We start from the raw sequence: 21,810 nt of genomic DNA, 5'->3' as shown, positions 1-21,810 counted from the left end.
ATATCATCAATCAAAAAGATTAAGCAGCCGTCCCTTTGGAACTGCTGTTTAGCTGATGTGGCTTACTTAGCTTAAAATGTGACAAGACAGCAATGTTTGCATGACGTTCACAAAGGATATGACATATCTCATAGAAAATAGCACAAAAAGGAGGAACAGTAAGAATATTTACAATGTGTATATAAAGAAAGAATTGTTGCATACTTACATCGTGTTAAGACATAAGAAAGACTATGGATCTGATTTTTTTGGTCTTCTATCAGATTCTTTTTGAAGCAGTGGCTGGGGAAGGTCAGGTTATGGACATTGCCATTGATGATTTGAGTGTGTTAAATGGGCCATGTCCACCTCATGGTATGAACTAAAAACTATATCTCTAGTTAAAAAATGAACAACTCCACAAAATAATTTTTTCATTTAGATTTTTTTCATATTTCAATGTATTACTTATTATAATAGCACATTAAAGAAAAGAATAAATATTTGAAATAAATTGTGTGCGCGCGTGTGTGTGTGTGTGTGTGTGTGTGTGTGTGTGTGTGTGTGTGTGTGTTTCCCACAGGGCTGTGTGATTTTGAGATGGACCTGTGTTACTGGGTAAGCAGTGCTCTCAGCATCCACAGTGTAGCCTGGAGCTGGACATCTGGAGTCAGTGCATCTGGATTTGCACCTCCAGTGGACCACACCACCAATTCAAACCTGGGTAAAACTCTGCATAAATTCTTATAAAATAACTAGCAAATACAAATACACCACAAAAAGCACAATAAACAAGTTCTAAAGGTCTATTGCTTGCTCATGCAACGTTATCAGTCTCTCTAACAAAACCGGAGCTGACAGTTTATCTGTTCTTCAGGACATTACTTGGCCTTTGATACAAAGGGAAGCAATGATGAGCAAAATGCTTATCTTCAGAGTGAGGTGATGCAGCCTGTGGACCGTGCATGCCTGGAGTTCTGGTACTATATGGAAATGTGGTATTCCATAGGTGAGCTTTATGTATATTTAAAAAAAACTGCTATATGTTTATATACATTTTAGGACATAAAACTTTATACCATGGCCACTAATATCACTCTGGCTGATGGAGACGCATGGTTGCATTCATTTCTTAACCTGAGGCAGGTCTGAAGTAGATCCTTGTTATAACTTGTAAACATATAGAATGTATTTTAAAAAAGCATCACGTTTTATGCCCTTCCCTGATATTGAATTAACAGCAGTTGTCAGCTGCCTTCAGATGCTTCGGAGGAAGTCTTTGAACATCCTAGTTTTCAACTGTTGTGTAATAATAAAGAGCTGTCTGATGGGTGGGAAATGCCTATGACTAAACTACATTGAAAATTGAATAGGAAAAAAAAACTCTTAATAGAAGTTTGGACTAGGCTTATATGCCAAGCTTACCTTTAGCTCTGCATTCATGTTTCTAAATAAAACTTTTGTGTACCCTTCTTCTATTTGTGCCCTTTAAACTTTGTTACATGATTTAAAATAGTAAGTAATTAAGCGAGATTTATTTATTAAGCACATTTAAACCTATTTATTAGGCACATGTTTTCAACAAAATATTGTTCATCAAATAATTAGAATAAAGAAATAAAATAAAATAGCATCAGAACAAACAGCAGGTATGCATGTTGCTTCAAACATATTATAAAAAGAAACATACAGTTTATAAATGTGATAAGGTTTTAAATATTGCACCTATTTCCAACAATAAACACTGATACAGCCTGTCTCTTGACTGCCCCCTGTTGGTAATCCTACACAGACCTAAACAACACTCTCCCCATAATGCGCAATAAATATTCCTCCATTTGTTTTTTTTTTCTTTTTAGAAGGTTTCTTCTCTTCTATTGTTGCACACATACTCATCATATGTCTAAAATTATTCTGCAACACAACAACTCAATCCATAATTAACGGCTTAACTACACAGTAAACTACACAGTACACCGTTCACAACAGTAACTAAAACTCTTGAGTAATCTTTAGCAAATGTTCTTTGTTTTTCACAGAAAAACTCACACTATCTGTGTACGTGAATGAGTCAGGGATGTTACACTTCCTGTGGAATCAGACTGGCACTCAGGGCAGTGTGTGGCACAAAATCACTCTGGATTACAGAGCATCCGAGCAATACCAGGTATGCCATTGTTTACTTCTGAAAAATCTCCAAAGCTTGCCTTCTGTAGATTGATTCTTCTTAATCATCATCATCCTCATCATCATCTGTTTGCTTAATAATCTACAGCTTGTGTTTAAAGCCATACGGCCTCCACGTCATGGAGGAGTTATTGCCCTGGATGATATCTACATCAAAGAGAGTGTGAGCTGTGCAGACACGATTACCACCACACTAACCCCAACAACTCATCCCACAACACCACCTGCATCTTCTATGGACTGCAGCTTTGAGGAGGGTGAGGAATAAATGTGTGCTTAAGGCTAATTGCTAGTCATTTGTCTGATATTTAAACATGAATTTCACAGTGACGTTGATTATGATGATTCAAAATTAAGGTCCATTGACTGGCGCCATCAAAATATAGGTTAAGCCAGATTCACTAATATGTTAGAAAGGTTGTATTAACTTTAAGTTATATTTACACCTATAATTATTTAGTCATTTTGATGAGTGTCACAATTATTGTACTTTAACAAAAGTACTGTTTGGATGGAGTTAGATTTCCAGACATATGTTTCTTTAGTAATTATTGGGGAATGGAGAAAAGCGATCTGTATAAATCACAGAGTACAAGTGTCTTCACAATGCAAACAAAAACCTCACTGATTTTAAACTGATTATTTTGATGCTTGTTACAAGGTGTGGGATTATCAGTGGGTGCATAAATTGCACTCAAATATAAATGAAGTACAATATGCTTGGTCATGGCCAGAATGTACACTTTGCTCTTAATAAAATCCCCAGATGCATAATTTACAAACTCAAACCATCTGACAAACTCATATCATCTACATACCATTGTTCTGCATTTTAATTTTTCTGGGTGGATATGATGGAAATGTTCGCTTCATGAAGTGACTCCATACTGAAGAAAAAAGCAAGAAACCTCCTTTCCCACAGAATATAATGGAATCTCCAGATGGAATACAGATTGCCTGCCATTTTCCAGAAGATAGATTACTGTGGAAAAAATATTGGAAAAAACAAACGACTAAAGCAGCTATTTCTTTCCCAGACATCTACAACCATTGCATTGTAATCCCTAAAAAGCTCCTAAACCACTTCAAATGACCAGCCTCAGATGTGTATCTCAAACACAGACGATGAAACGGTATTATAGGTTGCCATTGATGTACATGCTGCTCAAACATATACAAGACCGGGAGCGCAATTACATCTTACATTGATTTGTATTGGGAAGGTTCATCCTCAGATTTGTTAGCTTATACCTGTCTTGTGCTGTCATTGGTCACTTTTACATAGGTGGATCTCTCAACTTAGTGTTTCAGAGACGTTAATTTACTGCAATGGTAACCTTGTTAAACTCAGTTTAAATAAGTGATTCTTAAATAGAAAGTGAACTGGTTACTGGTAATGAACTTTTGTGTGAAGACCACTTAATTGCCATTTATATTAATAGTGAAGTAGAGTTATAATAACATTTCTGCCTATAGGACTATGTGACTGGGTTCAGGAAAGTGATGACGGATTTGACTGGACACATCAACAGGGTCTGCAGGTAGACACAAGCAACAAAGGACTCCTTTATGACCATACCATTGGAAATAAGCATGGTACAGTAACTAGAAACCAAGTCGAACTTTTTTGATCATTTGCTCCATTTGTGTGTTTTATTTTGTGTAACAATTACACTTTTGATAATCTTTAAATGTTTGTCATTTCTAGGTTTCTATATGGCACTAAACATGTCTGGAGACAAAGATAGTGAAACAGCAGTCCTATCTGCCCCTGTAAATATTCAAGCCACAACTATGTGTGTTCGATTCTGGTATTTCATGCTAGGAGCATCCGTGGCAAACCTGGACCTTGTGGTTAAGATGGTACTGTACCTAAGAATAAGTATTCTTACTTACTAACTTAAAGAAAATAAGTAATACATATTTTTAGCTTTTTATTTCCTGGTTAACATATTTTCTTGAAAATAAGATATTTCTTTTTCATCTCAGAAAATAACAGAATTGGTTTTGTGGACTAGAAGAGGAACAGATGCTGCTGAGTGGTTGAATGCACAAGTCACAGTCAGCTTGTTGGATGCACAGAAAGTAAGAGAGATCTCTTTATAATAGCTATGAGTCAGTACAGTATGATTTATACAGCACATATCAGTGACAGCTGGTGGTGATATTAGAAAGAAGGACTGAAATCTAATCTATATATGAGCAGCTTGACAGTGAAACTATTAAGTTTTAGCAGTGCATTATATCAAGCCGTCTCACTGATGGCATAAAAAAAAAAATGATGTGGGGCAAACTATTACACATCATTGTATTCAACAGACATGACTTTAACAGATAGGCTACATGAATCTACAATGTGGGCTAGAGCGAAATCATCCCCAGCATTGCTTGTCCCTACAATTCTGTGTGGTTTTCTTAAAATCGTCAGTGGTGCTTGTCATAGACACCATGGATGCAGATGGTTGCAAGTGTTGAATTCAGTTTATACTGTATACTAACTATAAGTATTTAATATTAATTCTGAGAAACAGAATTAATGCAAAACTAAGTAAAGTATAAAGTTCAGAAATACACAAAAGCTAGATCAAGGCTGGACTTGACAAAGTGGCTTAAGTCAGGTGGCTAATTACACAACATAAAAGTGTTGAGGATAATGAATAGGGGAAATGAAACATACAGCTGAAGAAGAGTTCAAATGCTGCATTTGGTTCCACAAAGAAATCCACCTTAAGGCATTAAAATGCATATAATCCGATGCTGATGACTAAAATGAAACAATATATTGATGTGTTTTAATCTTTCAAAGAGAGAGAGAATCTCTGCTAGGCTATTTACACCAGCCAAAGCCTATCACACATTTTTACAGCATTTATATATCCCTTGCAGGTGAAATTCATTGGAAGTAGAAATGCCAAAAGTAGCGGATTCATAGCACTTGATGATGTGAGAGTGACCCCAGGTGCCTGTGAAGATCATAGTAAGTACCTCACTTCCAAATTTTTGTTTGTATGCAGCACAATCTATTTCTATTTGTCAATTTGTGACTCAAGTACATCCCTAATTTCCAAACAACAGTAAAAGCGGACCAGTCCTAGTTCCACAACCATTATTACCCACCAGTATTACTAAGAGTACAATTATAACAGAGTTTTAATATGACGTGTCTTTCTGTACAGGCCCATGTGGCTTTGAAAGTTCTTCCCTGTGTGGATTTGATCAGGACATCACTGACAGCACTCACTGGCTCCGTGTGAACGGCAGCACTGGTCATGTTGATCACACATACCAAACTCAAATGGGTCAGTCCCTTGCAATATATGGAATTATTAATGTCTTATTGATTTTTCAAAAACATGTTTAAAATGTTCATTCTTTTTGTGGCCAAACAGGTCATTCAATGGCGGTTTTGGGAAAGGGGCTTCTAAAGCCAGAGATGACACACCTCCTGACACCAGCTTACAGTAAAACAACTGAGTCATGTGTACAGTTTTGGTAAGCCAAGCATATGTTTAATATGGACACATTTAAAAACACATTTTGTTCCCTATTTTGTCCCTAAATTAGAAATGTCCCAATTCCTACCCACCAGTCAGTTTTCCCCATCATATAACAGCTACCGGTTTAGGAGGGTGAGGGCTAACACATGCTTTGTCTAAGACATATAAAGCCAGCAAACTGCATTGCCACTGCAGTTCATTCTGTGTCACATGGCAGAGTAACACATTCAGAAGAAAGCACTTCCTGAACTCTTCCACATAGCAGCATTGCATAAACTGGCTCAGGAAGTGTGTGCTGTCTGTGTACACTCATTTATTTTTTAAATGGCAGTTTATATGTAGAATTACTTGTCCAACATAGTCCAAACCAAATTAAATATACACACCTTGTAGGTACTGGTTGTCTGCTGGATCTGGTGATGCTCTCTCTGTTCATGTTTACCTAAACGGAGAGCTGGGTCCTGACCTCTGGTCTCTTTCTGGAGTGGCTTCTACAGGTTGGGAGGTGGCAGAGGTCACTGTTTCTTCTCCAGACAAATTCAAGGTCAATTCTCACACCCAATTTCTCATTCTAGCCCATTTCATTAAATAGGTTATATGATTGTTGTTTTTCATGGACTACACTGCATTAATCAGTCATTAATGCCAATCCTCTGAAGAAGGTCTTTAATAAAATTTGATTTTATACAGGTGGCATTCAAGGCAAAGTTAAGTCCTGGCCAGGAGTTTTTTATACTTCTGGATGATGTGTCAGTAAGAAATGGAGCTTGCCTTTCTACAGGAAGTTGTGATTTCGAGTCAGGGCTGTGTACATGGGTGAATTCAGACTTGAATAACCACGATTGGTTCCATGCAGATGGGAATGCGGGTGGTCCTCTGATTGATCACACTACACACACTACAGATGGTGAGGAACAAAAAATAGAAAAGAAACAGCATTCTAATTGATTTAGGGCTGGTTAACGACCTTGTGTCTATCCACCCTCACACATATAAGATCTGTGGGCAGACAGAACATTGCTCAGAATTGTGGACTCAACGGAAATACATGCAATCAGTCAAAGTCATTATTCATTAGTCGAAGAAGTAATATTTACATTATTAATATTGGCCTTATTAGTATGGTGCGCTTATAAATTGTACTTTATTGTTTCTACTGCCTTTATCTGAAGACTAAAAAGTAGGAAGAGTACAAATTTATGTCTTGCTCTTCACACAGGAAGGTTTATGTTGAGTCTGTCTCAGATGAGCAGTTCAGACAACAACAATACGGCTAAGCTCATCTCCGAACAGATCCAGCGAAGCTCTGACTCCTGCCTCTCGTTTTGGTATAACGTAAATCACAGGTCTGAAATTGTTTTAGTGTTTTAATGTTTTAGATCATATAGAATTGTATTAAACCTGAATTGTAGAATTAGAGGCCTGCTACTCATTTCACTATGGGTATCATTTTTCTGCAGTAATTTGGGGGCCTTGCGAGTGTTCTTGGAAACAGAGAACTCATATCAAAGGCTGATTTTTAAAACAAGTGCTGCTGAACACAGCTGGAGAAACTTCTCAACCACAGTGTCTGAGACCAAGCCGTATAAGGTGAGAGGTAGAGACGAGCTTTTTCCACACCATGGCATATAACGTATATATATATTTAATAGGAACACATATACACGTATACATATAACCTAATACTTTAATAGGAAAACCTATTTGCTGTGTGTGTGTGTGTGTGTGTGTGTGCACTTTGGATGGGTTAAATGCAGAGAACGAATTCTGAGTATGGGTCACCATACGTACTTAGCTGTTTGTCACGTCATGTCACGTCACTGTTTTTATAAAAATAAACTAAGAAAATCTTTAGTTAATGGTCATCAGACATCAAAATCTCTGTGATTTTTGACTGTGGCATGATTACTGGTGCAAGACAAGCCGGTGTGTGTATTTTGTTTAAACTGCCGCTCTCCTAAGATTTTCAATGCAAACGATGTTTTTTCCATCTTTAGTTTCCAGTTTCAGTGACCTGTTCCCAGTGTAGCCTCAGATTCCTTTTCTTGGTTAAAAGGAGTGGAGCACAATGTGGTCTTCTGATGCAGTAGCTATTGCAACATATGGTTAAAGGTGCTGTGCAGCCTGAGATACTTTTCTGCCCACTATGTATGCATAGAGTGGTTGTTTGCATTACTGTAGATTTCCTGTCCATTTTTAACCAGTCTCTGACTGCTCTCATTAACAATGCTTCACTTCCTTCAAAACTGTATGTATGTTGTCTTTTCTATGCCACAGTAGAAGCTATTGTGCATGAAGATTTCTAAAGGGCTGAACCAAACCAGCCCTTCTCACATCAACAACCATGCCACAGTCAAATTCACCGAAATTAGCGAGTTTTTTGGCCATTCTGTTGTTTGATGACTGATGTGAATATTACCTGACACTCTTATCTTTTATTTGCACGATTGTATGCATCATGCTGGCCCACAATTGGCTAATTTGATAAATGCATATATGAACAATGGTACAGGTGTTCATATAAAGGTTTCACTTTTTTTAGATTGTTCTAGATGCCGAGTCTGAAAATGGAGGATTTGTTGCTGTCGATGATATAACAGTTACAGAAGGGCAGTGTACAGGTATGGCACATTTGTCCTGAATCGTGTTATAATAAAGAGACTGTGTGCACTGTATATTGCTCATTCAAAATAAGGAAAAAATTAATATTAGAGAATTTGTGATTGTTTCTTTGAAAAAAAAAAATCCTGTCTTATGCAGATCGGACGGTGGAGAGTGGGGTATTTGTTGGGTGCCATTTTGAGATAGATAGCTGTGAGTGGAAAGATGTGAGTGTGGGACAGTTTTCCTGGCAGCGGGACCGCAACGGTACAGCTTCGGATAACACTGGACCCTCAGTTGATCATACTACAGGAACAGAACTGGGCAAGTCACTCGAGTACACACCTTTCACCACTAGATCATATTTTGGTGCCCTTCTGTGAAAACTGAACAAAAAGACAGCTCTATAAAAGTTAGAGAATAATAGGGACATGTTTTAAAAAAAGAAAAGTATTATTTTTATTATTAATATAATATAGACTTTTCCCATTTTGTGCTATGTGCAGGTTAAAGTGAAACTGCTCTGATAGCAAGAATTATATTAAAATGATGATTTTCTATTATTTTCTCCACTTCACACCACTTCTTTATATCTAACCAGGCTGCTTAAAGTGATCATGTGCTAAGTGATTTTCTGTGTTGTTAGGCTGGTATATGGCAGTAGAGGCCAATAATGGAGACCAGAACAGCTATGCTGTTCTTCAGAGTCTGGCTATGAGACAAGCGAGCGCTGAGTGTGTGCTTGAGTTCTTTTATCACATGTATGGGGAAGGTAAGATAAACGCTATAGTACATATCAAAGGAGATGTTATGCCTATGATCATTCATTCACTCATCAGCTATGTTATTCTAGTCAGGGTCAGTTTATATAGCCATACACTTCCAGGGCAGGTCATCTACTGGCAGATTTTTGGGAGGTGGGAAGAAACCTGAGAACCGGGAGAAAACTTACACTGTATGGGAAGAACATTGGAAAGTTCTCGTACACAGTAGACAGTAACCAAAGCTCAATGTCTAGGTCTTTTGCCACAAGATTTAATGTTTGATTGATAAAACCAGATGAGTTGGTGTGATTTAATGTAAATACTGTATGTTGTGTCTTAGTTGTAATAGAGTGTTTGTGATTTGTCCTATCTGCAGGAATTGGCGAGTTAAAAGTGTTCCTCCAGGAGGGTCTTAGAAAAACTCCCATATGGTGGAAATCTGGTGATCATGGAGACAAGTGGCATAGAGCAGAAGTGGCGGTTGGTCGAACTCACCAAGTCTTTACTATCATTTTTGAGGCCACCAGAACCTTTAGTGAGCTTGGTGACATCGCTGTAGATGACATCACTTTCCTAAACTGCTCTCTCCCAGGTACAGACTAGATTAGTATTTGGAATGGCTCACAGCTAACAGTCCAAGATGATGACAGAAATATATCTATCACTTTATCAAGTCCCCTTAACTCTCTGTCCTTAAGAGCCTCAGGAGTCATGTTCACCAAATACCTTCACATGCTCCAATCGTGTATGTGTGGATGAGAGCAGAATATGTGACTTCACTGATGACTGTGGAGATGGAAGTGATGAAGAACTATGTGGTATGAGCCCAATTTGATTATCTATGGGACTAAAAGAATTTTCAGCAATTCAATATTACTTACTCTCTTAGGACGTTATATATTTTATCGCTCATACGTGATGAGTTAGCAGTTTCATTATGAAATAATGGAGCACAGCAGATGAGTAATGAAGCATCTTTAAGTTTAAGGAATTGATCTTATTCTACAAGTGAACTGGATGAGAGAGTTAAAACGTGAACAAATATGCCTGTGAGGTCTTTTACATACAATTTATTTGTAATGTTCTATGTGTGCATGGACAGATGAACAGGCATTTAAGCAGCGCTGCAGTTTTGAGCAGGGCATGTGCTTATGGGAGTTTAGTGAGAAACGGGCCAGGTGGATGTTGGATATAGGTGAGAGAGCATGGCCACAACTTGGACCACCCAGAGATCACACGCGCAACATAGCAGCAGGTATGTAGCACCATCCATACATGCTGATTCGAAAATGGGATGTCATATAAATGACTTTGCTAAATTGACAAAATTGTGGAATTATAAGATTTTTGTGAAGCAAAGGCAGTAGCAGAAATACCTGTTATCAAATATCCAGAGCAAATCAGTCAATACCCTTCTGATAAATTAAATATGACTTTTTTAGGCCATTACATCATCCCTGCCAGTCAAAGCCAGTCAGCTGAGATCATCTCCAGCACATTGCTACCTAGTACCAACTGCACTGTGAGTCAAATGCTATCTGCTAAAAATTGAGTACAGTATAAACAATATATTACATTTAATTGAGCCATAAGTATTCTATTATTGGTTTCACCAAGATGTTTTGTGGATTTACCTAGCATCTACATTTTGCACACTCCCAGCTCCCAGACTGAATCCACACTAAATTGTACAAGTATTCTCACAGGTGACCTTTTACCACTTTTCCCATGGTAACAACTCCACCACCAGTCTCACCACGCGACTGCGGACAATTCTCAGTGGAGATCAGGACATTACTCTCTGGCAGCAGAACATGACTTATGAATTTCACTGGCGAAGGACAGAGGTCATCTTTTCCTCCGTAGTAAAGGCTAAGGTCAGAAACATTAAACTTTAATTATGCTTTTGAGTTCACATCAAACGATTTGATCAGGAATGACAATAGGAATTGTTAAGCTGAGCTTGTGGTGCTAAATGACATATTTTTTCTAGATTGTGTTTCGGTATGATGGAAGTGGCAAGAGCCATGAAGAATACATAGCTGTGGATGATGTGTCTTTTTCACCAAACTGCATTCATGACCCTGAAAATAGCCAGCTGCCAATCACACCCCCTACAGCTCCCCCTACAGTCACACCGAACACTCCTACACCCACTGAGTATCCCTGCAAGGTGACATTAAATTGGTTATGTTGTTAAATACCTTAAATACATTGTTGTTTTGCTAAACTAACTTTTAGTGCTTTTGTCATGTGATGATAATATGCACTTCATTCCTATTTACAATTTTTCTTACTTAGGAGAATGAGTTTCACTGCTGGAGATCAGAAGGGAAGAAATGCATTGCTACTACAGCTTGGTGTGATTACAGAATAGATTGCCCTCTGGGTGAAGATGAGGAATCATGTGGTGAGATAGTCTACATCTTAAAAATACAGTATATTTATAACCTTGTCCATTTATTAAAGACACTCACTTGCCTTCTCGCTGGGTTGTGTAACTCTAGGACCCTGTACATTTGAGTATGGCCTTTGCAACTGGAATGACACAAGCCAGGATACAAACAAGTGGCAGAGAGTGAAAGCTAGTGAGGATACTGTACCACCAACTGACCACACCACAGGAAAAGGTAATACCGTATTACAGCACAAATATCATAAAAAAATCAAACAAATATTTCTAGCTGTTCTTCACAGAACCACAAAGTTCCTACTTATTCACACTGGACCCAGTGATCTACTACATTTTTGCACCTATGGCGTAAACAATCCTATTATTATCTCTTCTCAGGTCACTACATGTATGCAAATTTGAATGTAATGCCATCTGAAAATGAGGTGCAGTTTACGAGCCCTTCACTGCCACCTACTTCACCATACTGCCAGCTACTGTGAGTAACTTTATACCCTAATTAAGCCCTGTTCAGACTGTGTTAGTTCCACTTGGAAACTGGAAAATTTGTTCATTATGGGTTTATTCTGTCCTCAGCAATGCTGGTGTTTTTCACCTTCCATCCATTGAGAAGATCCAAAAATGCATTCAGCACTAGATATATTTTACTTCCATACTATACTTACTAATGATCATGCACTTATCATGCACTTACGGACTTATCATGCGCTTCAAAGCACTCTAATATTCACTTTATTTTAACAGAAAGTGGACTGAATAAATATCACCATTTACATGATGAGGCTTTACAAGTCTCTGTCATTGTGTTTAGGTTTCATTTCTATCTGGATAGAGAAGATGGTTTTAGAGGTCTAAGTGTGTTCATGCAGAATGAAGAGAATGACAGGACACAAGTCTGGACTCGTACCAACAGCACTGAAAAGCACTGGACCCTGGCGCACCTGGCGATAGGAAAACAACAGCAGCACTACAAGGTGTGTGTGTGTGTCAGTGTGTGTGTGTGTGTGTGTACAGTTTCAACCATGGTGTGTCTGAATACTCAATAGAATGCACATTGATTTCCAGACAGATTAATCTTCATTCTAAATTTAATGCGCAGCTTATAAACAATTGTAATCCAAGTAAAATCATTATAGAGATGAGACTATTTGATGAACTAGAGAAGAAACATGGCACATGAATGTAACACAAGCCTAACTGAACCAGATAAAAGGCATGAAAAAAGGTATAAATGGATGAAGTTATGCTGGATAGATAAAGTACTAATGGAACTTTTTTCTGTCTTGTCTCAGATCATCTTCAGTAGTCAAACCACATCAACATATAACAGTATTAAATCTGTCTATCATGGAGCCTCTCTAGATGACATTTCTTTCCTGAACTGTGAGACATCATATCAACCACCAGGTGGGAGTCAAAGTCCACTGTCTCCCTGTCCCTAATGGTGCACTAAGAGTCGCAGTCTTTATACAGTATAAGCTTGCAGTCTTCATATAAGCTTGCATGAAGCTTAAGCTTAGCATAAGCTTGCATATAAGCTTGCACTTATAAGCTTGCAGTCTTCATATAAGCTTGCACTTATATGTATACGGTACATGAGTGATCAAGTGGTTGATTGCTATGAGCTCCAGTTTAGATTCAATTGGCTGTATGGACAATGTAAACGTTTCCATTGGACAGAATGCAAAGGCTCTTGAGTATGTGGAGCTCATTACCTACATTGTAACTCAAATACTGCTTAAATACAAGAGAAGATCTTTTTTTTCCTGTTTAATATGGCTTGATTTCTGCCAGTACCTTCACTTGTAAATACAAGACAACACTACTGAGTCTACTTGGGGTATTTGTGAACTTTTAAAACCCAAAATGAGAAATGGGACACCCTCCGGCTTCAGAGAGCATTTATTACTTAAATTTATTTAATAGTAGTACAACAATTTGTACGGCTCAACCCATTTACCGATAAGCGAACTGTGAGTGAATCATGTGAGATCATAGTGTACTTTTTGTGGTTTAGCTCTGTCGACATTTAGCTGCTCCTTTGACGAAGACCTATGTACGTGGGTGCATGGAAGTACTGGGGAATTCCACTGGCTGAGAAAGAGTGGACCAACTGAAACGGTCAACACCGGCCCTGCAGGAGATCACACCAGTGGCACAGGTCTGTCAGCCACATACACTGTCCATCTGAATCCTACATTTTCATTATCTATTATTTGTGAAAACATGTTTCATAGCTGTGTTATTTCACAGGATATTATCTATATATTAAAAGCTCAACTCCTGATAAAAAAGGAAGCATAGCTCAGCTGGTGTCTCCTGTACTCCCCCCTGCTGGAGAGAACGGATACTGTTTAAGAATTCAGTACCACATGTTTGGAGCAACAGTTGGCCAATTAAATATTATTCTACACTCTGTGGAATCCAGGGTGTCCACGGTGGTGAGATGGCAGCCATTTTTTTCCTAGCCACATAATTGTATAAGCTTTTGCCTCTAGGAACTGGATTGATCATGCATGCTTTCTACAACACCAGGTATGGCAGAGGGTGGGCTCTCAGGGAAATGAGTGGCATGTGGCCCAGAGACATGTGACTCTACAGGAAGTTCACCAGATATTGGTCGAGGCCTCAGTAGGTGGAGAGGCTGGAGATATTGCTATAGATGACTTATCATTTACTGAAGGAACTTGTGTTCACACAGGTACATACGAACATTACTCACATCTTTGCTTTTGTTTAGAACAGCCTTTTGCTACTGTAAAAACACTATGAAATGTGTAGTATCAATACTATCTTCATCTGTGACCAACAACAACATGGGCTAGCCAGGGATAATGCTTCATATAGTGAAGGATCTTCTACTTTATACAGTACTGCGTTCTGAAGACATAAATATAAAAGTTATAACTCTGGCTTTTATTCAATGCTCAAACTGAATAATTCATGAAATGAAATATTCAGTTTGAGCATTGAATAAAAGCCAGAGTTTTAACTTTTATATTTATGTTGCTTACGTCATGGCATTTTCATTTCAGATGGCCTTTGTGACTTTGAAGAGGGGAGCTGTGGCTGGGCACAGGAAGTTGATGATGATCTAGATTGGGTTAGAGGATCAGGAAACACTCCAGTAAAAAAGATCCAGCCGTGCTTTGACCACACAACCAACACAGACAGTGGACATTACTTCTATATGGACTTCTCTTCCCGTAGATCAGGACACACTGCTAGGATGTTCTCTCCTCTCTTTACTGCAGGTACATTAGGAAATAACAAGCTTCCTCCTTTCCCTTATCTGTAAATTCAATCATTCTGTCCTTTTGCCTTTGGGAACTGGTGTGCAGTAATAGTCCATCAGTTAAAATAAATCATACTCTATATCAGATTCCAGGTCTTGAGATAAATATACTTGGAGTTCACTAGGATTAAATTCCTTAATATGTTCTACCTACTGCCACATATTAGAGGCAACCTTTATACTCAAATGTATGAATCTTTTTCAGACTTGTGCTTGATTTTACAGGAAACTCCCAGTGTCTCCATTTGTGGTATTATATAAGTGGAAAGGACACAGGGATGCTGAATGTGTACCAGAAATATTCAAATGGAGCTCATTCTTTGCTGTTAAGTCAGTCTGGAGAGCAAGGCGATCTGTGGAGATTTGCACAGGCGCCACTGCTCCACACTGGTCCAGAATACAGAGTGAGTCCGTTAATCACTTTAGCTTCAGGTCACTGAGCCCATCCCAGTATTACAGGAATTACACTCATATGACATTAAAATGGATGAGGTAGTTCATGTGATTATACAAGCTGTTCTATTCATGGGGTGCCAGTAACACAGTGGACACTTAGTTTAGATCCGGCCATATATAACCAAATGTATGCGGACAAATCAGCATGGAACACCTCATTCCAAACCAATGGTATAAATATTAAGTTCTTTTTATTGGAAGGCTTTCCAATAGTTTTTGGAATGTGACTGTATGTAGTTGTGTGTGTTCTTATAATCTTATATTTTGTTTATTGTAATCTTATCCTAGGAAGTTTAGATACTGTATTTCAGAAAAAACAGAGTTCTGTGACAATGAAAAGGATTAGATGGATGCAAGTGCAGTTGAGACAGTTTAATGAAAATCCAAAATGTAACGCTAGACAGGCAGAGTAACCAGAATAACTAGGAAACAAACCAGAATAGTAATCTACAAATAAAGGCTTGGTCAAAGTAGAAGTAGACATTGAATGTCTTTTAAACAGTGTGTGTGTGTGTGTGTGTGTGTGATTAGGCCACTGGAGACTGAGAATGTGCAGGTGGTGTGTTTATGGCAGCTATGTTTAAAGGCTGGGGAGTTGGGGAACTGACTATTTCTTGACCTCTGCATATCTCTGTGATGTAATGATCAGCCTTCACATACAGGATTTTAGGGCGTGAAACCATTAATTTAACACGCTAAGCTTCTCCCACTAGGTTGTCAAAAATAATAGCTATATAATGTAGATTTTATTTAGTCTCATGAAAAGCATAAAAAGGCAAACGCTGGTGCTGTAAGGTGTGAATGAGTGAATTTCTCACTACTGTAAGATGACCTATTTCTGAAATCAGATGCAAATGTTTCATATCACAGCATCCTCTAGACTTTCAGACTACAATTTTAGCCTAACCTACCAGAGGACATTGTGTGATTTTATAACTGTGTTGGACGCTTTTAAACATGACCTTTAAGAAGGAAAAAAAATGCCTAGAGAATAGCATGTGGTTTGGAGAAGGTTTTAAATGGATTTGAGACATTTAAATGAATTATGTCATTTACTCACACTACTCTTAATTCAATTTCATCTATTGTTTTATTTTGTTCTTCTGATTCTGTCTACAGTAACATAATTCATTGCTAAATAATCTTTTTTTACTAGCTGTTTTCTTAATGTTACTCAGGTATCTTATTTAGATTTAGATTATCTTATTTAGATTTAGATATTATTTATATTTAAATAAATAAATAAATAAATAAATAAATAAATAAATAAATAAATAAATAAATAAATAGGGGGGCACGGTGGCTTAGTGGTTAGCACGTTCGCCTCACACCTCCAGGGTCGGGGTTCGATTCCCGCCTCCACCTTGTGTGTGTGGAGTTTGCATGTTCTCCCCGTGCCTCGGGGGTTTCCTCCGGGTACTCCGGTTTCCTCCCCCCGTCCAAAGACATGCATGGTAGGTTGATTGGCATCTCTGGAAAAATTGTCCGTAGTGTGTGATTGCATGAGTGAATGAGAGTGTGTGTGTGTGCCCTGCGATGGGTTGGCACTCCGTCCAGGGTGTATCCTGCCTTGATGCCCGATGACGCCTGAGATAGGCACAGGCTCCCCGTGACCCGAGGTAGTTCGGATAAGCGGTAGAAGATGAATGAATGAATGAATGAATAAATACATGTTATGGTATTCACAATGTAAGCAGCATATAAATAAATATAAATAAGACATTCCTGATTAATTAATAATTTAAATAAATAAATAAGTAAGTAAATAAATAAATATTGTTATTTAGTGTCTTTATAAAGGATGGCTTTTGTTTCAGATCATAGTGGAGGGGATAAAGGGAGAGAGTGAGCAAGGCACTGTGGCTGTGGATGATGTGCTGGTGTCACACTACCCATGCACCGGTCCAGGCCACTGTGACTTTGAAGCGAACATGTGCAGTTGGCGCAATCTGATGGCTGAGGATGATATGGACTGGCTCCGAAATCAGGGAAACTCTAGAGTTCCCAGCACAGGGCCAAGTGTTGACCACACTACCAACTCCACCACTGGTCAGCTTTTAAAACTATTAGTATACACACACTGCATAATGTGTAACACTTAGTATCCACACACTTCTATAATACTGGGTATATAATGATAAACTTCTGATGTTTCTCTAGGTTATTATTTGTATGTAGACACCACAGTGGGGCGCTTGGGAGACAGGGCATTGCTGCTCAGTGAAATATTCCCCCCAGGCAACAAGGGGCAGTGTTTTACATTTTGGTATCACATATATGGCCAAAATTTAGGGACTCTCAATTTATACATCAATAACAGGTAAAAACGTGAACATGAACACGAAGAAAAAAGTGCCAAGAGCAGGCATGTTTAAAATACATGTTTAAAATACATGTAAAATACATGTTTAACGCTTCTAACTCTCTCTAATTCTAACTCTCTTTCTCACAGGACGTTGCATGATAATGGGAACAAACTTGGACATCTGATATGGACAGACTCAGGAGATGAGGGTGATGTGTGGTGGAGTGCCAGAGTGAATATTAATCAAATAGAGCCATTCTGGGTATTAACCCTTATGCATATTACAGATGATTTCACCTTGATATGAAGTCACAATGATTTTATAACATATATTACCTTTTATTCTGCAGTTTGTGTTTGAGTATCACAAAGGCCAGGCCTCTAAAGGAGATGTGGCCATTGATGATGTACAGATTACCTACTCTTCTTGTCACCCAGACCCACCTACTACAGGAGCACCAGCTAATGGTAAGACATATTGTCCAGAAACACATAATCAGCTACAGTTTGGTACCACCACAGGGTAAGATAAAATAAGGGTAGATACTTTATTGTCATTGTATACAACACAACAAAATTTAGTGTGGCAACCGCCAGACAGCAACTTGGACACTCTGAAAGGAATTAAAAAAATAATCATAAATGAAGAATGAATAAAATAGAGAACACTGCAAAATATATACAAGATTGCGCAAAAGTAATGGATAACCTTGATAATTGCACATTGCACATTGCACATAGTATAAAACCATAAGAAACTTACTGCATTGAATAATGTGACTGTGAACTGTAAACTGAACTATAGTGTATACAAAGTGTACTGTAGCGCATATACTGTAGCAACAAATAATAATCTTAGCAGCCTTAGTCCTTTAACACCTGTAGAGGACTGGGGAATTACGGCAGGGATTTGGGAGTTTGTGTTGGAACTTCTTCCCAGACGGTACGAGGATAAACAGCTACTGCAGTGCCCAAAGTTCTCAATCTTCATTTAAGGAATTATTTTTTACATTAAACCGTCATTATTTGCTGAAAGCAGTAATGATTATATATAGCTGTACGTAGTGTACAGATGACATTAATTGTGTCAATAACAAATTTGCTGTTAAGAGTAACTGTTAATAGATATTTAGACAATGGTTTCATTTCAAAACTCTAAAATATGTTATATTTTCAATTTCATATAATAATGTGTATGTAAAATCTGAAATAAAGCTAGTTAAAGGTAGTAGACTGCTGGACACTATTGTGTATATACTCAACTGTTTATCTTATGGGTTACGTTTCAGAAATAGGAACAGGAGTGGCCGTTGCAGTGGCAGTAACCTTACTGGTGATAGCCATAGTCTGCAGCACCCTATACATGCTACAGAGGAGACGCACAAACAGGTGAAATGACGGTAAATGTTAAGGATGCTAAATATTATTTTAAAAGAAATGAAAGCAAAATGGGCTTGAATACTTTGTACTCGGATGTTAACAGATATAACACTGAACATGATGTTCTGGGAAGAAATGCAGTCTACGAACTTGATGACTGTGAACTACAGGTATGTATTTCTGCAATTTTGGTCATACAGTTTTTTTGTTTGTTTGTTTGTTTTGTTTCTAGAAATTGCTGAACATGATAGTGTATACTGTTTGTCTCTAATATGGATAATTATTCTATTCCAGGATTCAGAGTCTTGAAGGGTGAAGAATCAGTTTTATACAATGAGACAGACTGAGCCAGAAGAAACTGATAATCTCACTGATAATAACTCAATGATAATCTTTATTCATATCTGATTCATTTGTTTTATAATATTCAGTAGAAGTAAAACTCTATCAAAGGCCCAGTAGATGTAAATTCATTTAAGACTAGATGGAATTCAGGAGGGAAGAAGAAGGAAATTTCTTGATTCCACATGGAAATATGTCAAACATCTGGAACTAACCAAACTGCAGTGGGAATGACCCCAACTCTGTCCTAGACAGTAATCATCCGGAACAGATCTTTCCCTGACCACTGGGTCTCTCAACCTTGTGAGACATGTCACACGTTCCTAATCCTCTCATTCTTCACAGGAACCAATTTCCTCACCAGTGAGCCAACACACACACACACACACACACACACACACACACACACACACACACACACAACACACACACACAACACACACAGACCACAACATCAACATGGAAAATGTGCAATGGGGTGATTAGAAAATAGAAAAGATTTTGCATCAGAATAAATCTGTGGATTTGAGATGTCTGGTTTTTATTATGAATGGTTGTATTGACTAAAACCTTACCCTAAAAAAGTGGTATTTTTTTTTTCATAGTGCTGACACAGGGTCGGCCATTAACTTTCAGGAAACACTTAAACCACTACACTAGACTGATATGGGAATTGTGGTTCTGATGCCTAATAATTAAAAGTGTCTAGAGAATGCATAAATCATTAGTCATGGAAGGAAAGTTTCAGGATATCTCATTTATTACTTGACCTGACCAAAGATCTCAGATATCCATGCTGGGAAAAAAAACCTTTTAAGAAACTGACTGAGTACATACAGAGATCGACAGTAGAGTTATTTTTCAAGACAAGATGCAACAACAAATGGATGCCACACACAAAAAAAAAAAAAAAAACCTAAATTTTAAAAGTGATCAAATAAAAAGTGATTTTGTTGTTGTTGAAAATAGGTTGAATTGGCTCACAGTCTGAATAAAAAGTCCATTCTGGCTGCCAGAGGGCTGACCATCCCCGTTTGGTCAAATCAGTAGTTGGTTGTCTGAGCTGTATGTAGGCACTGTGTATGTCAGCAAGTGTCAGACGGAAACACTCCTGTGCTGCTGATGCCACTCCGAGCTGCAGATCTAGCGGAGTTAGAAGTCCACGAAGGTGCTGTTACAAAGCACAGTTTCAGGATTATTGAGCTGTCCGTGTTGGAAATGGCAACAAGATTCAAAGTGTTTCTTGGACTGTTCATAGCCATTCAGATGAGGCTTACCATTGAGATGCTGTCTACAACTGGTGAGTATATGATCGAATTTTGCAGTTTGCAGACAGGATACAGTATTTACTTGCACAGAAACAGGTAATGGCAAAATCATTTCCAAGGGAAATGCTATAAATAATTGCTAAAAAAAAAAAAAAAAATCATTAAGGTTGCAGATTTTGTGTGATTATTATAGGTATAATTTAGATGCAAGCTGGGGATATATCCTCACCAGGTTTTTCATGTGCCTGATTTTTATGTGACTGGTTTTGTCCACAACACATATTTTCATATGCCCCAGGTTTGTCCATACAGCATTTTGTTATGCCCTTTTCTGTCCGTACTATGTTTTTGTCTACACAATTTTCTGATATGCTTGGTTTTGTCCCCCACCGTTTTTATATGGGAATGTTTTCTCCTCACTAGATTTTTTTTGTTCTTTTGACTTTTTTGACATGCCCTGTTTAGTGACATGTCTGGTTTTATTCCACTCCTCCTAACTGCTAGGGGCAGTGTTTTAAAACCTGCATACATTGTTATAAGCTTGTATGCACATGTCAACAACTTTACCACAATAAACATCCTACTGTCAATGGGAATCTGTCCTCTTTATTCTTCTCACCTTGCAACAATTTGGGTAACAGATTGTGATTACAGTAACAGCTAGAGATAACCTGTCCTTCTAAGTCAGCAATAACATTAACGTCTTATGATTTTACTTTTACTAGTAATTGTAGGTTAATTTACATAGTGTTTACCTCTCAGATATTGCTGAGTGTAACATATGGAGCTCTCTCTCTCACACACACACACACACACACACCGCACCACAATCCAGACCACCACATACTCACCACACAGATTGTTCAATTGGAAGATTTAACCTCAAATATTGAGTCAAATCTTACTTACGTGCCAAAGTCCAAGAGGTCTGCTAGTCATAAGAGTAGGAATGTCCTGGTTTCAGAAGTGGTTGAGCTGAAATCAATAAACAAGAACACATTTCTTCTAATGTGGTGGGGTTTCCAAGCATGAGGCATACCTCTCATGGTTAACCACCACAGTTTATATACATCATTGGCTCTGAGTGATTATCTCGCCGGAAGCCAGAGATAATCATCAGCAGTATGTCCACTGCCTGTGACTACATCGAAGAAAGGGTTTTCAGTTTAGATGTACTGTATCCTATGCTAATTAAACAAAGATATTGACCCAACTGGGAGAATTCAATTTTGATTCTGAGCTGAGAAAGCATAGTCTTTCTTTTATTGCACTATGCAGCGGTGTCTGGGAGTAAGAATTATTTAGACTTCACCAGACTTAGGG

The 21,810-nt window shown here is 38.1% G+C and overlaps 1 protein-coding gene across 1 annotated transcript in view; it reads left to right on the top strand.

The window, feature by feature from the left end:
- si:ch211-106h4.4 (MAM and LDL-receptor class A domain-containing protein 2) overlaps positions 1-19,748 on the top strand; it is a 29,006-nt gene extending 9,258 nt beyond the window's left edge. The window contains exons 11-51 of the mRNA XM_060874056.1: positions 264-354; positions 563-703; positions 857-988; positions 2,019-2,146; positions 2,255-2,423; positions 3,643-3,762; positions 3,875-4,029; positions 4,156-4,251; positions 5,053-5,143; positions 5,343-5,465; positions 5,556-5,658; positions 6,057-6,207; positions 6,354-6,570; positions 6,883-7,009; positions 7,124-7,253; positions 8,206-8,284; positions 8,424-8,588; positions 8,911-9,036; positions 9,405-9,620; positions 9,727-9,846; positions 10,131-10,283; positions 10,471-10,550; positions 10,735-10,905; positions 11,022-11,201; positions 11,330-11,438; positions 11,536-11,658; positions 11,820-11,919; positions 12,253-12,415; positions 12,734-12,848; positions 13,459-13,602; positions 13,695-13,882; positions 13,977-14,142; positions 14,477-14,695; positions 14,962-15,140; positions 17,010-17,241; positions 17,353-17,512; positions 17,645-17,759; positions 17,848-17,965; positions 18,787-18,886; positions 18,981-19,047; positions 19,172-19,748. Of these exons, the coding sequence (XP_060730039.1) occupies positions 264-354; positions 563-703; positions 857-988; positions 2,019-2,146; positions 2,255-2,423; positions 3,643-3,762; positions 3,875-4,029; positions 4,156-4,251; positions 5,053-5,143; positions 5,343-5,465; positions 5,556-5,658; positions 6,057-6,207; positions 6,354-6,570; positions 6,883-7,009; positions 7,124-7,253; positions 8,206-8,284; positions 8,424-8,588; positions 8,911-9,036; positions 9,405-9,620; positions 9,727-9,846; positions 10,131-10,283; positions 10,471-10,550; positions 10,735-10,905; positions 11,022-11,201; positions 11,330-11,438; positions 11,536-11,658; positions 11,820-11,919; positions 12,253-12,415; positions 12,734-12,848; positions 13,459-13,602; positions 13,695-13,882; positions 13,977-14,142; positions 14,477-14,695; positions 14,962-15,140; positions 17,010-17,241; positions 17,353-17,512; positions 17,645-17,759; positions 17,848-17,965; positions 18,787-18,886; positions 18,981-19,047; positions 19,172-19,186 (5,577 nt within the window). The 3' untranslated portion in view covers positions 19,187-19,748. The remainder of the gene's footprint in view (positions 1-263; positions 355-562; positions 704-856; positions 989-2,018; positions 2,147-2,254; positions 2,424-3,642; positions 3,763-3,874; positions 4,030-4,155; positions 4,252-5,052; positions 5,144-5,342; positions 5,466-5,555; positions 5,659-6,056; positions 6,208-6,353; positions 6,571-6,882; positions 7,010-7,123; positions 7,254-8,205; positions 8,285-8,423; positions 8,589-8,910; positions 9,037-9,404; positions 9,621-9,726; positions 9,847-10,130; positions 10,284-10,470; positions 10,551-10,734; positions 10,906-11,021; positions 11,202-11,329; positions 11,439-11,535; positions 11,659-11,819; positions 11,920-12,252; positions 12,416-12,733; positions 12,849-13,458; positions 13,603-13,694; positions 13,883-13,976; positions 14,143-14,476; positions 14,696-14,961; positions 15,141-17,009; positions 17,242-17,352; positions 17,513-17,644; positions 17,760-17,847; positions 17,966-18,786; positions 18,887-18,980; positions 19,048-19,171) is intronic.
- Positions 19,749-21,810: the final 2,062 nt, after the last annotated feature.

This window comes from Tachysurus vachellii, chromosome 7, assembly GCF_030014155.1.
Source record: "Tachysurus vachellii isolate PV-2020 chromosome 7, HZAU_Pvac_v1, whole genome shotgun sequence".
Classification (NCBI taxonomy): domain Eukaryota; kingdom Metazoa; phylum Chordata; class Actinopteri; order Siluriformes; family Bagridae; genus Tachysurus; species Tachysurus vachellii.
This window is presented reverse-complemented; position numbering and strand designations above follow the sequence as displayed.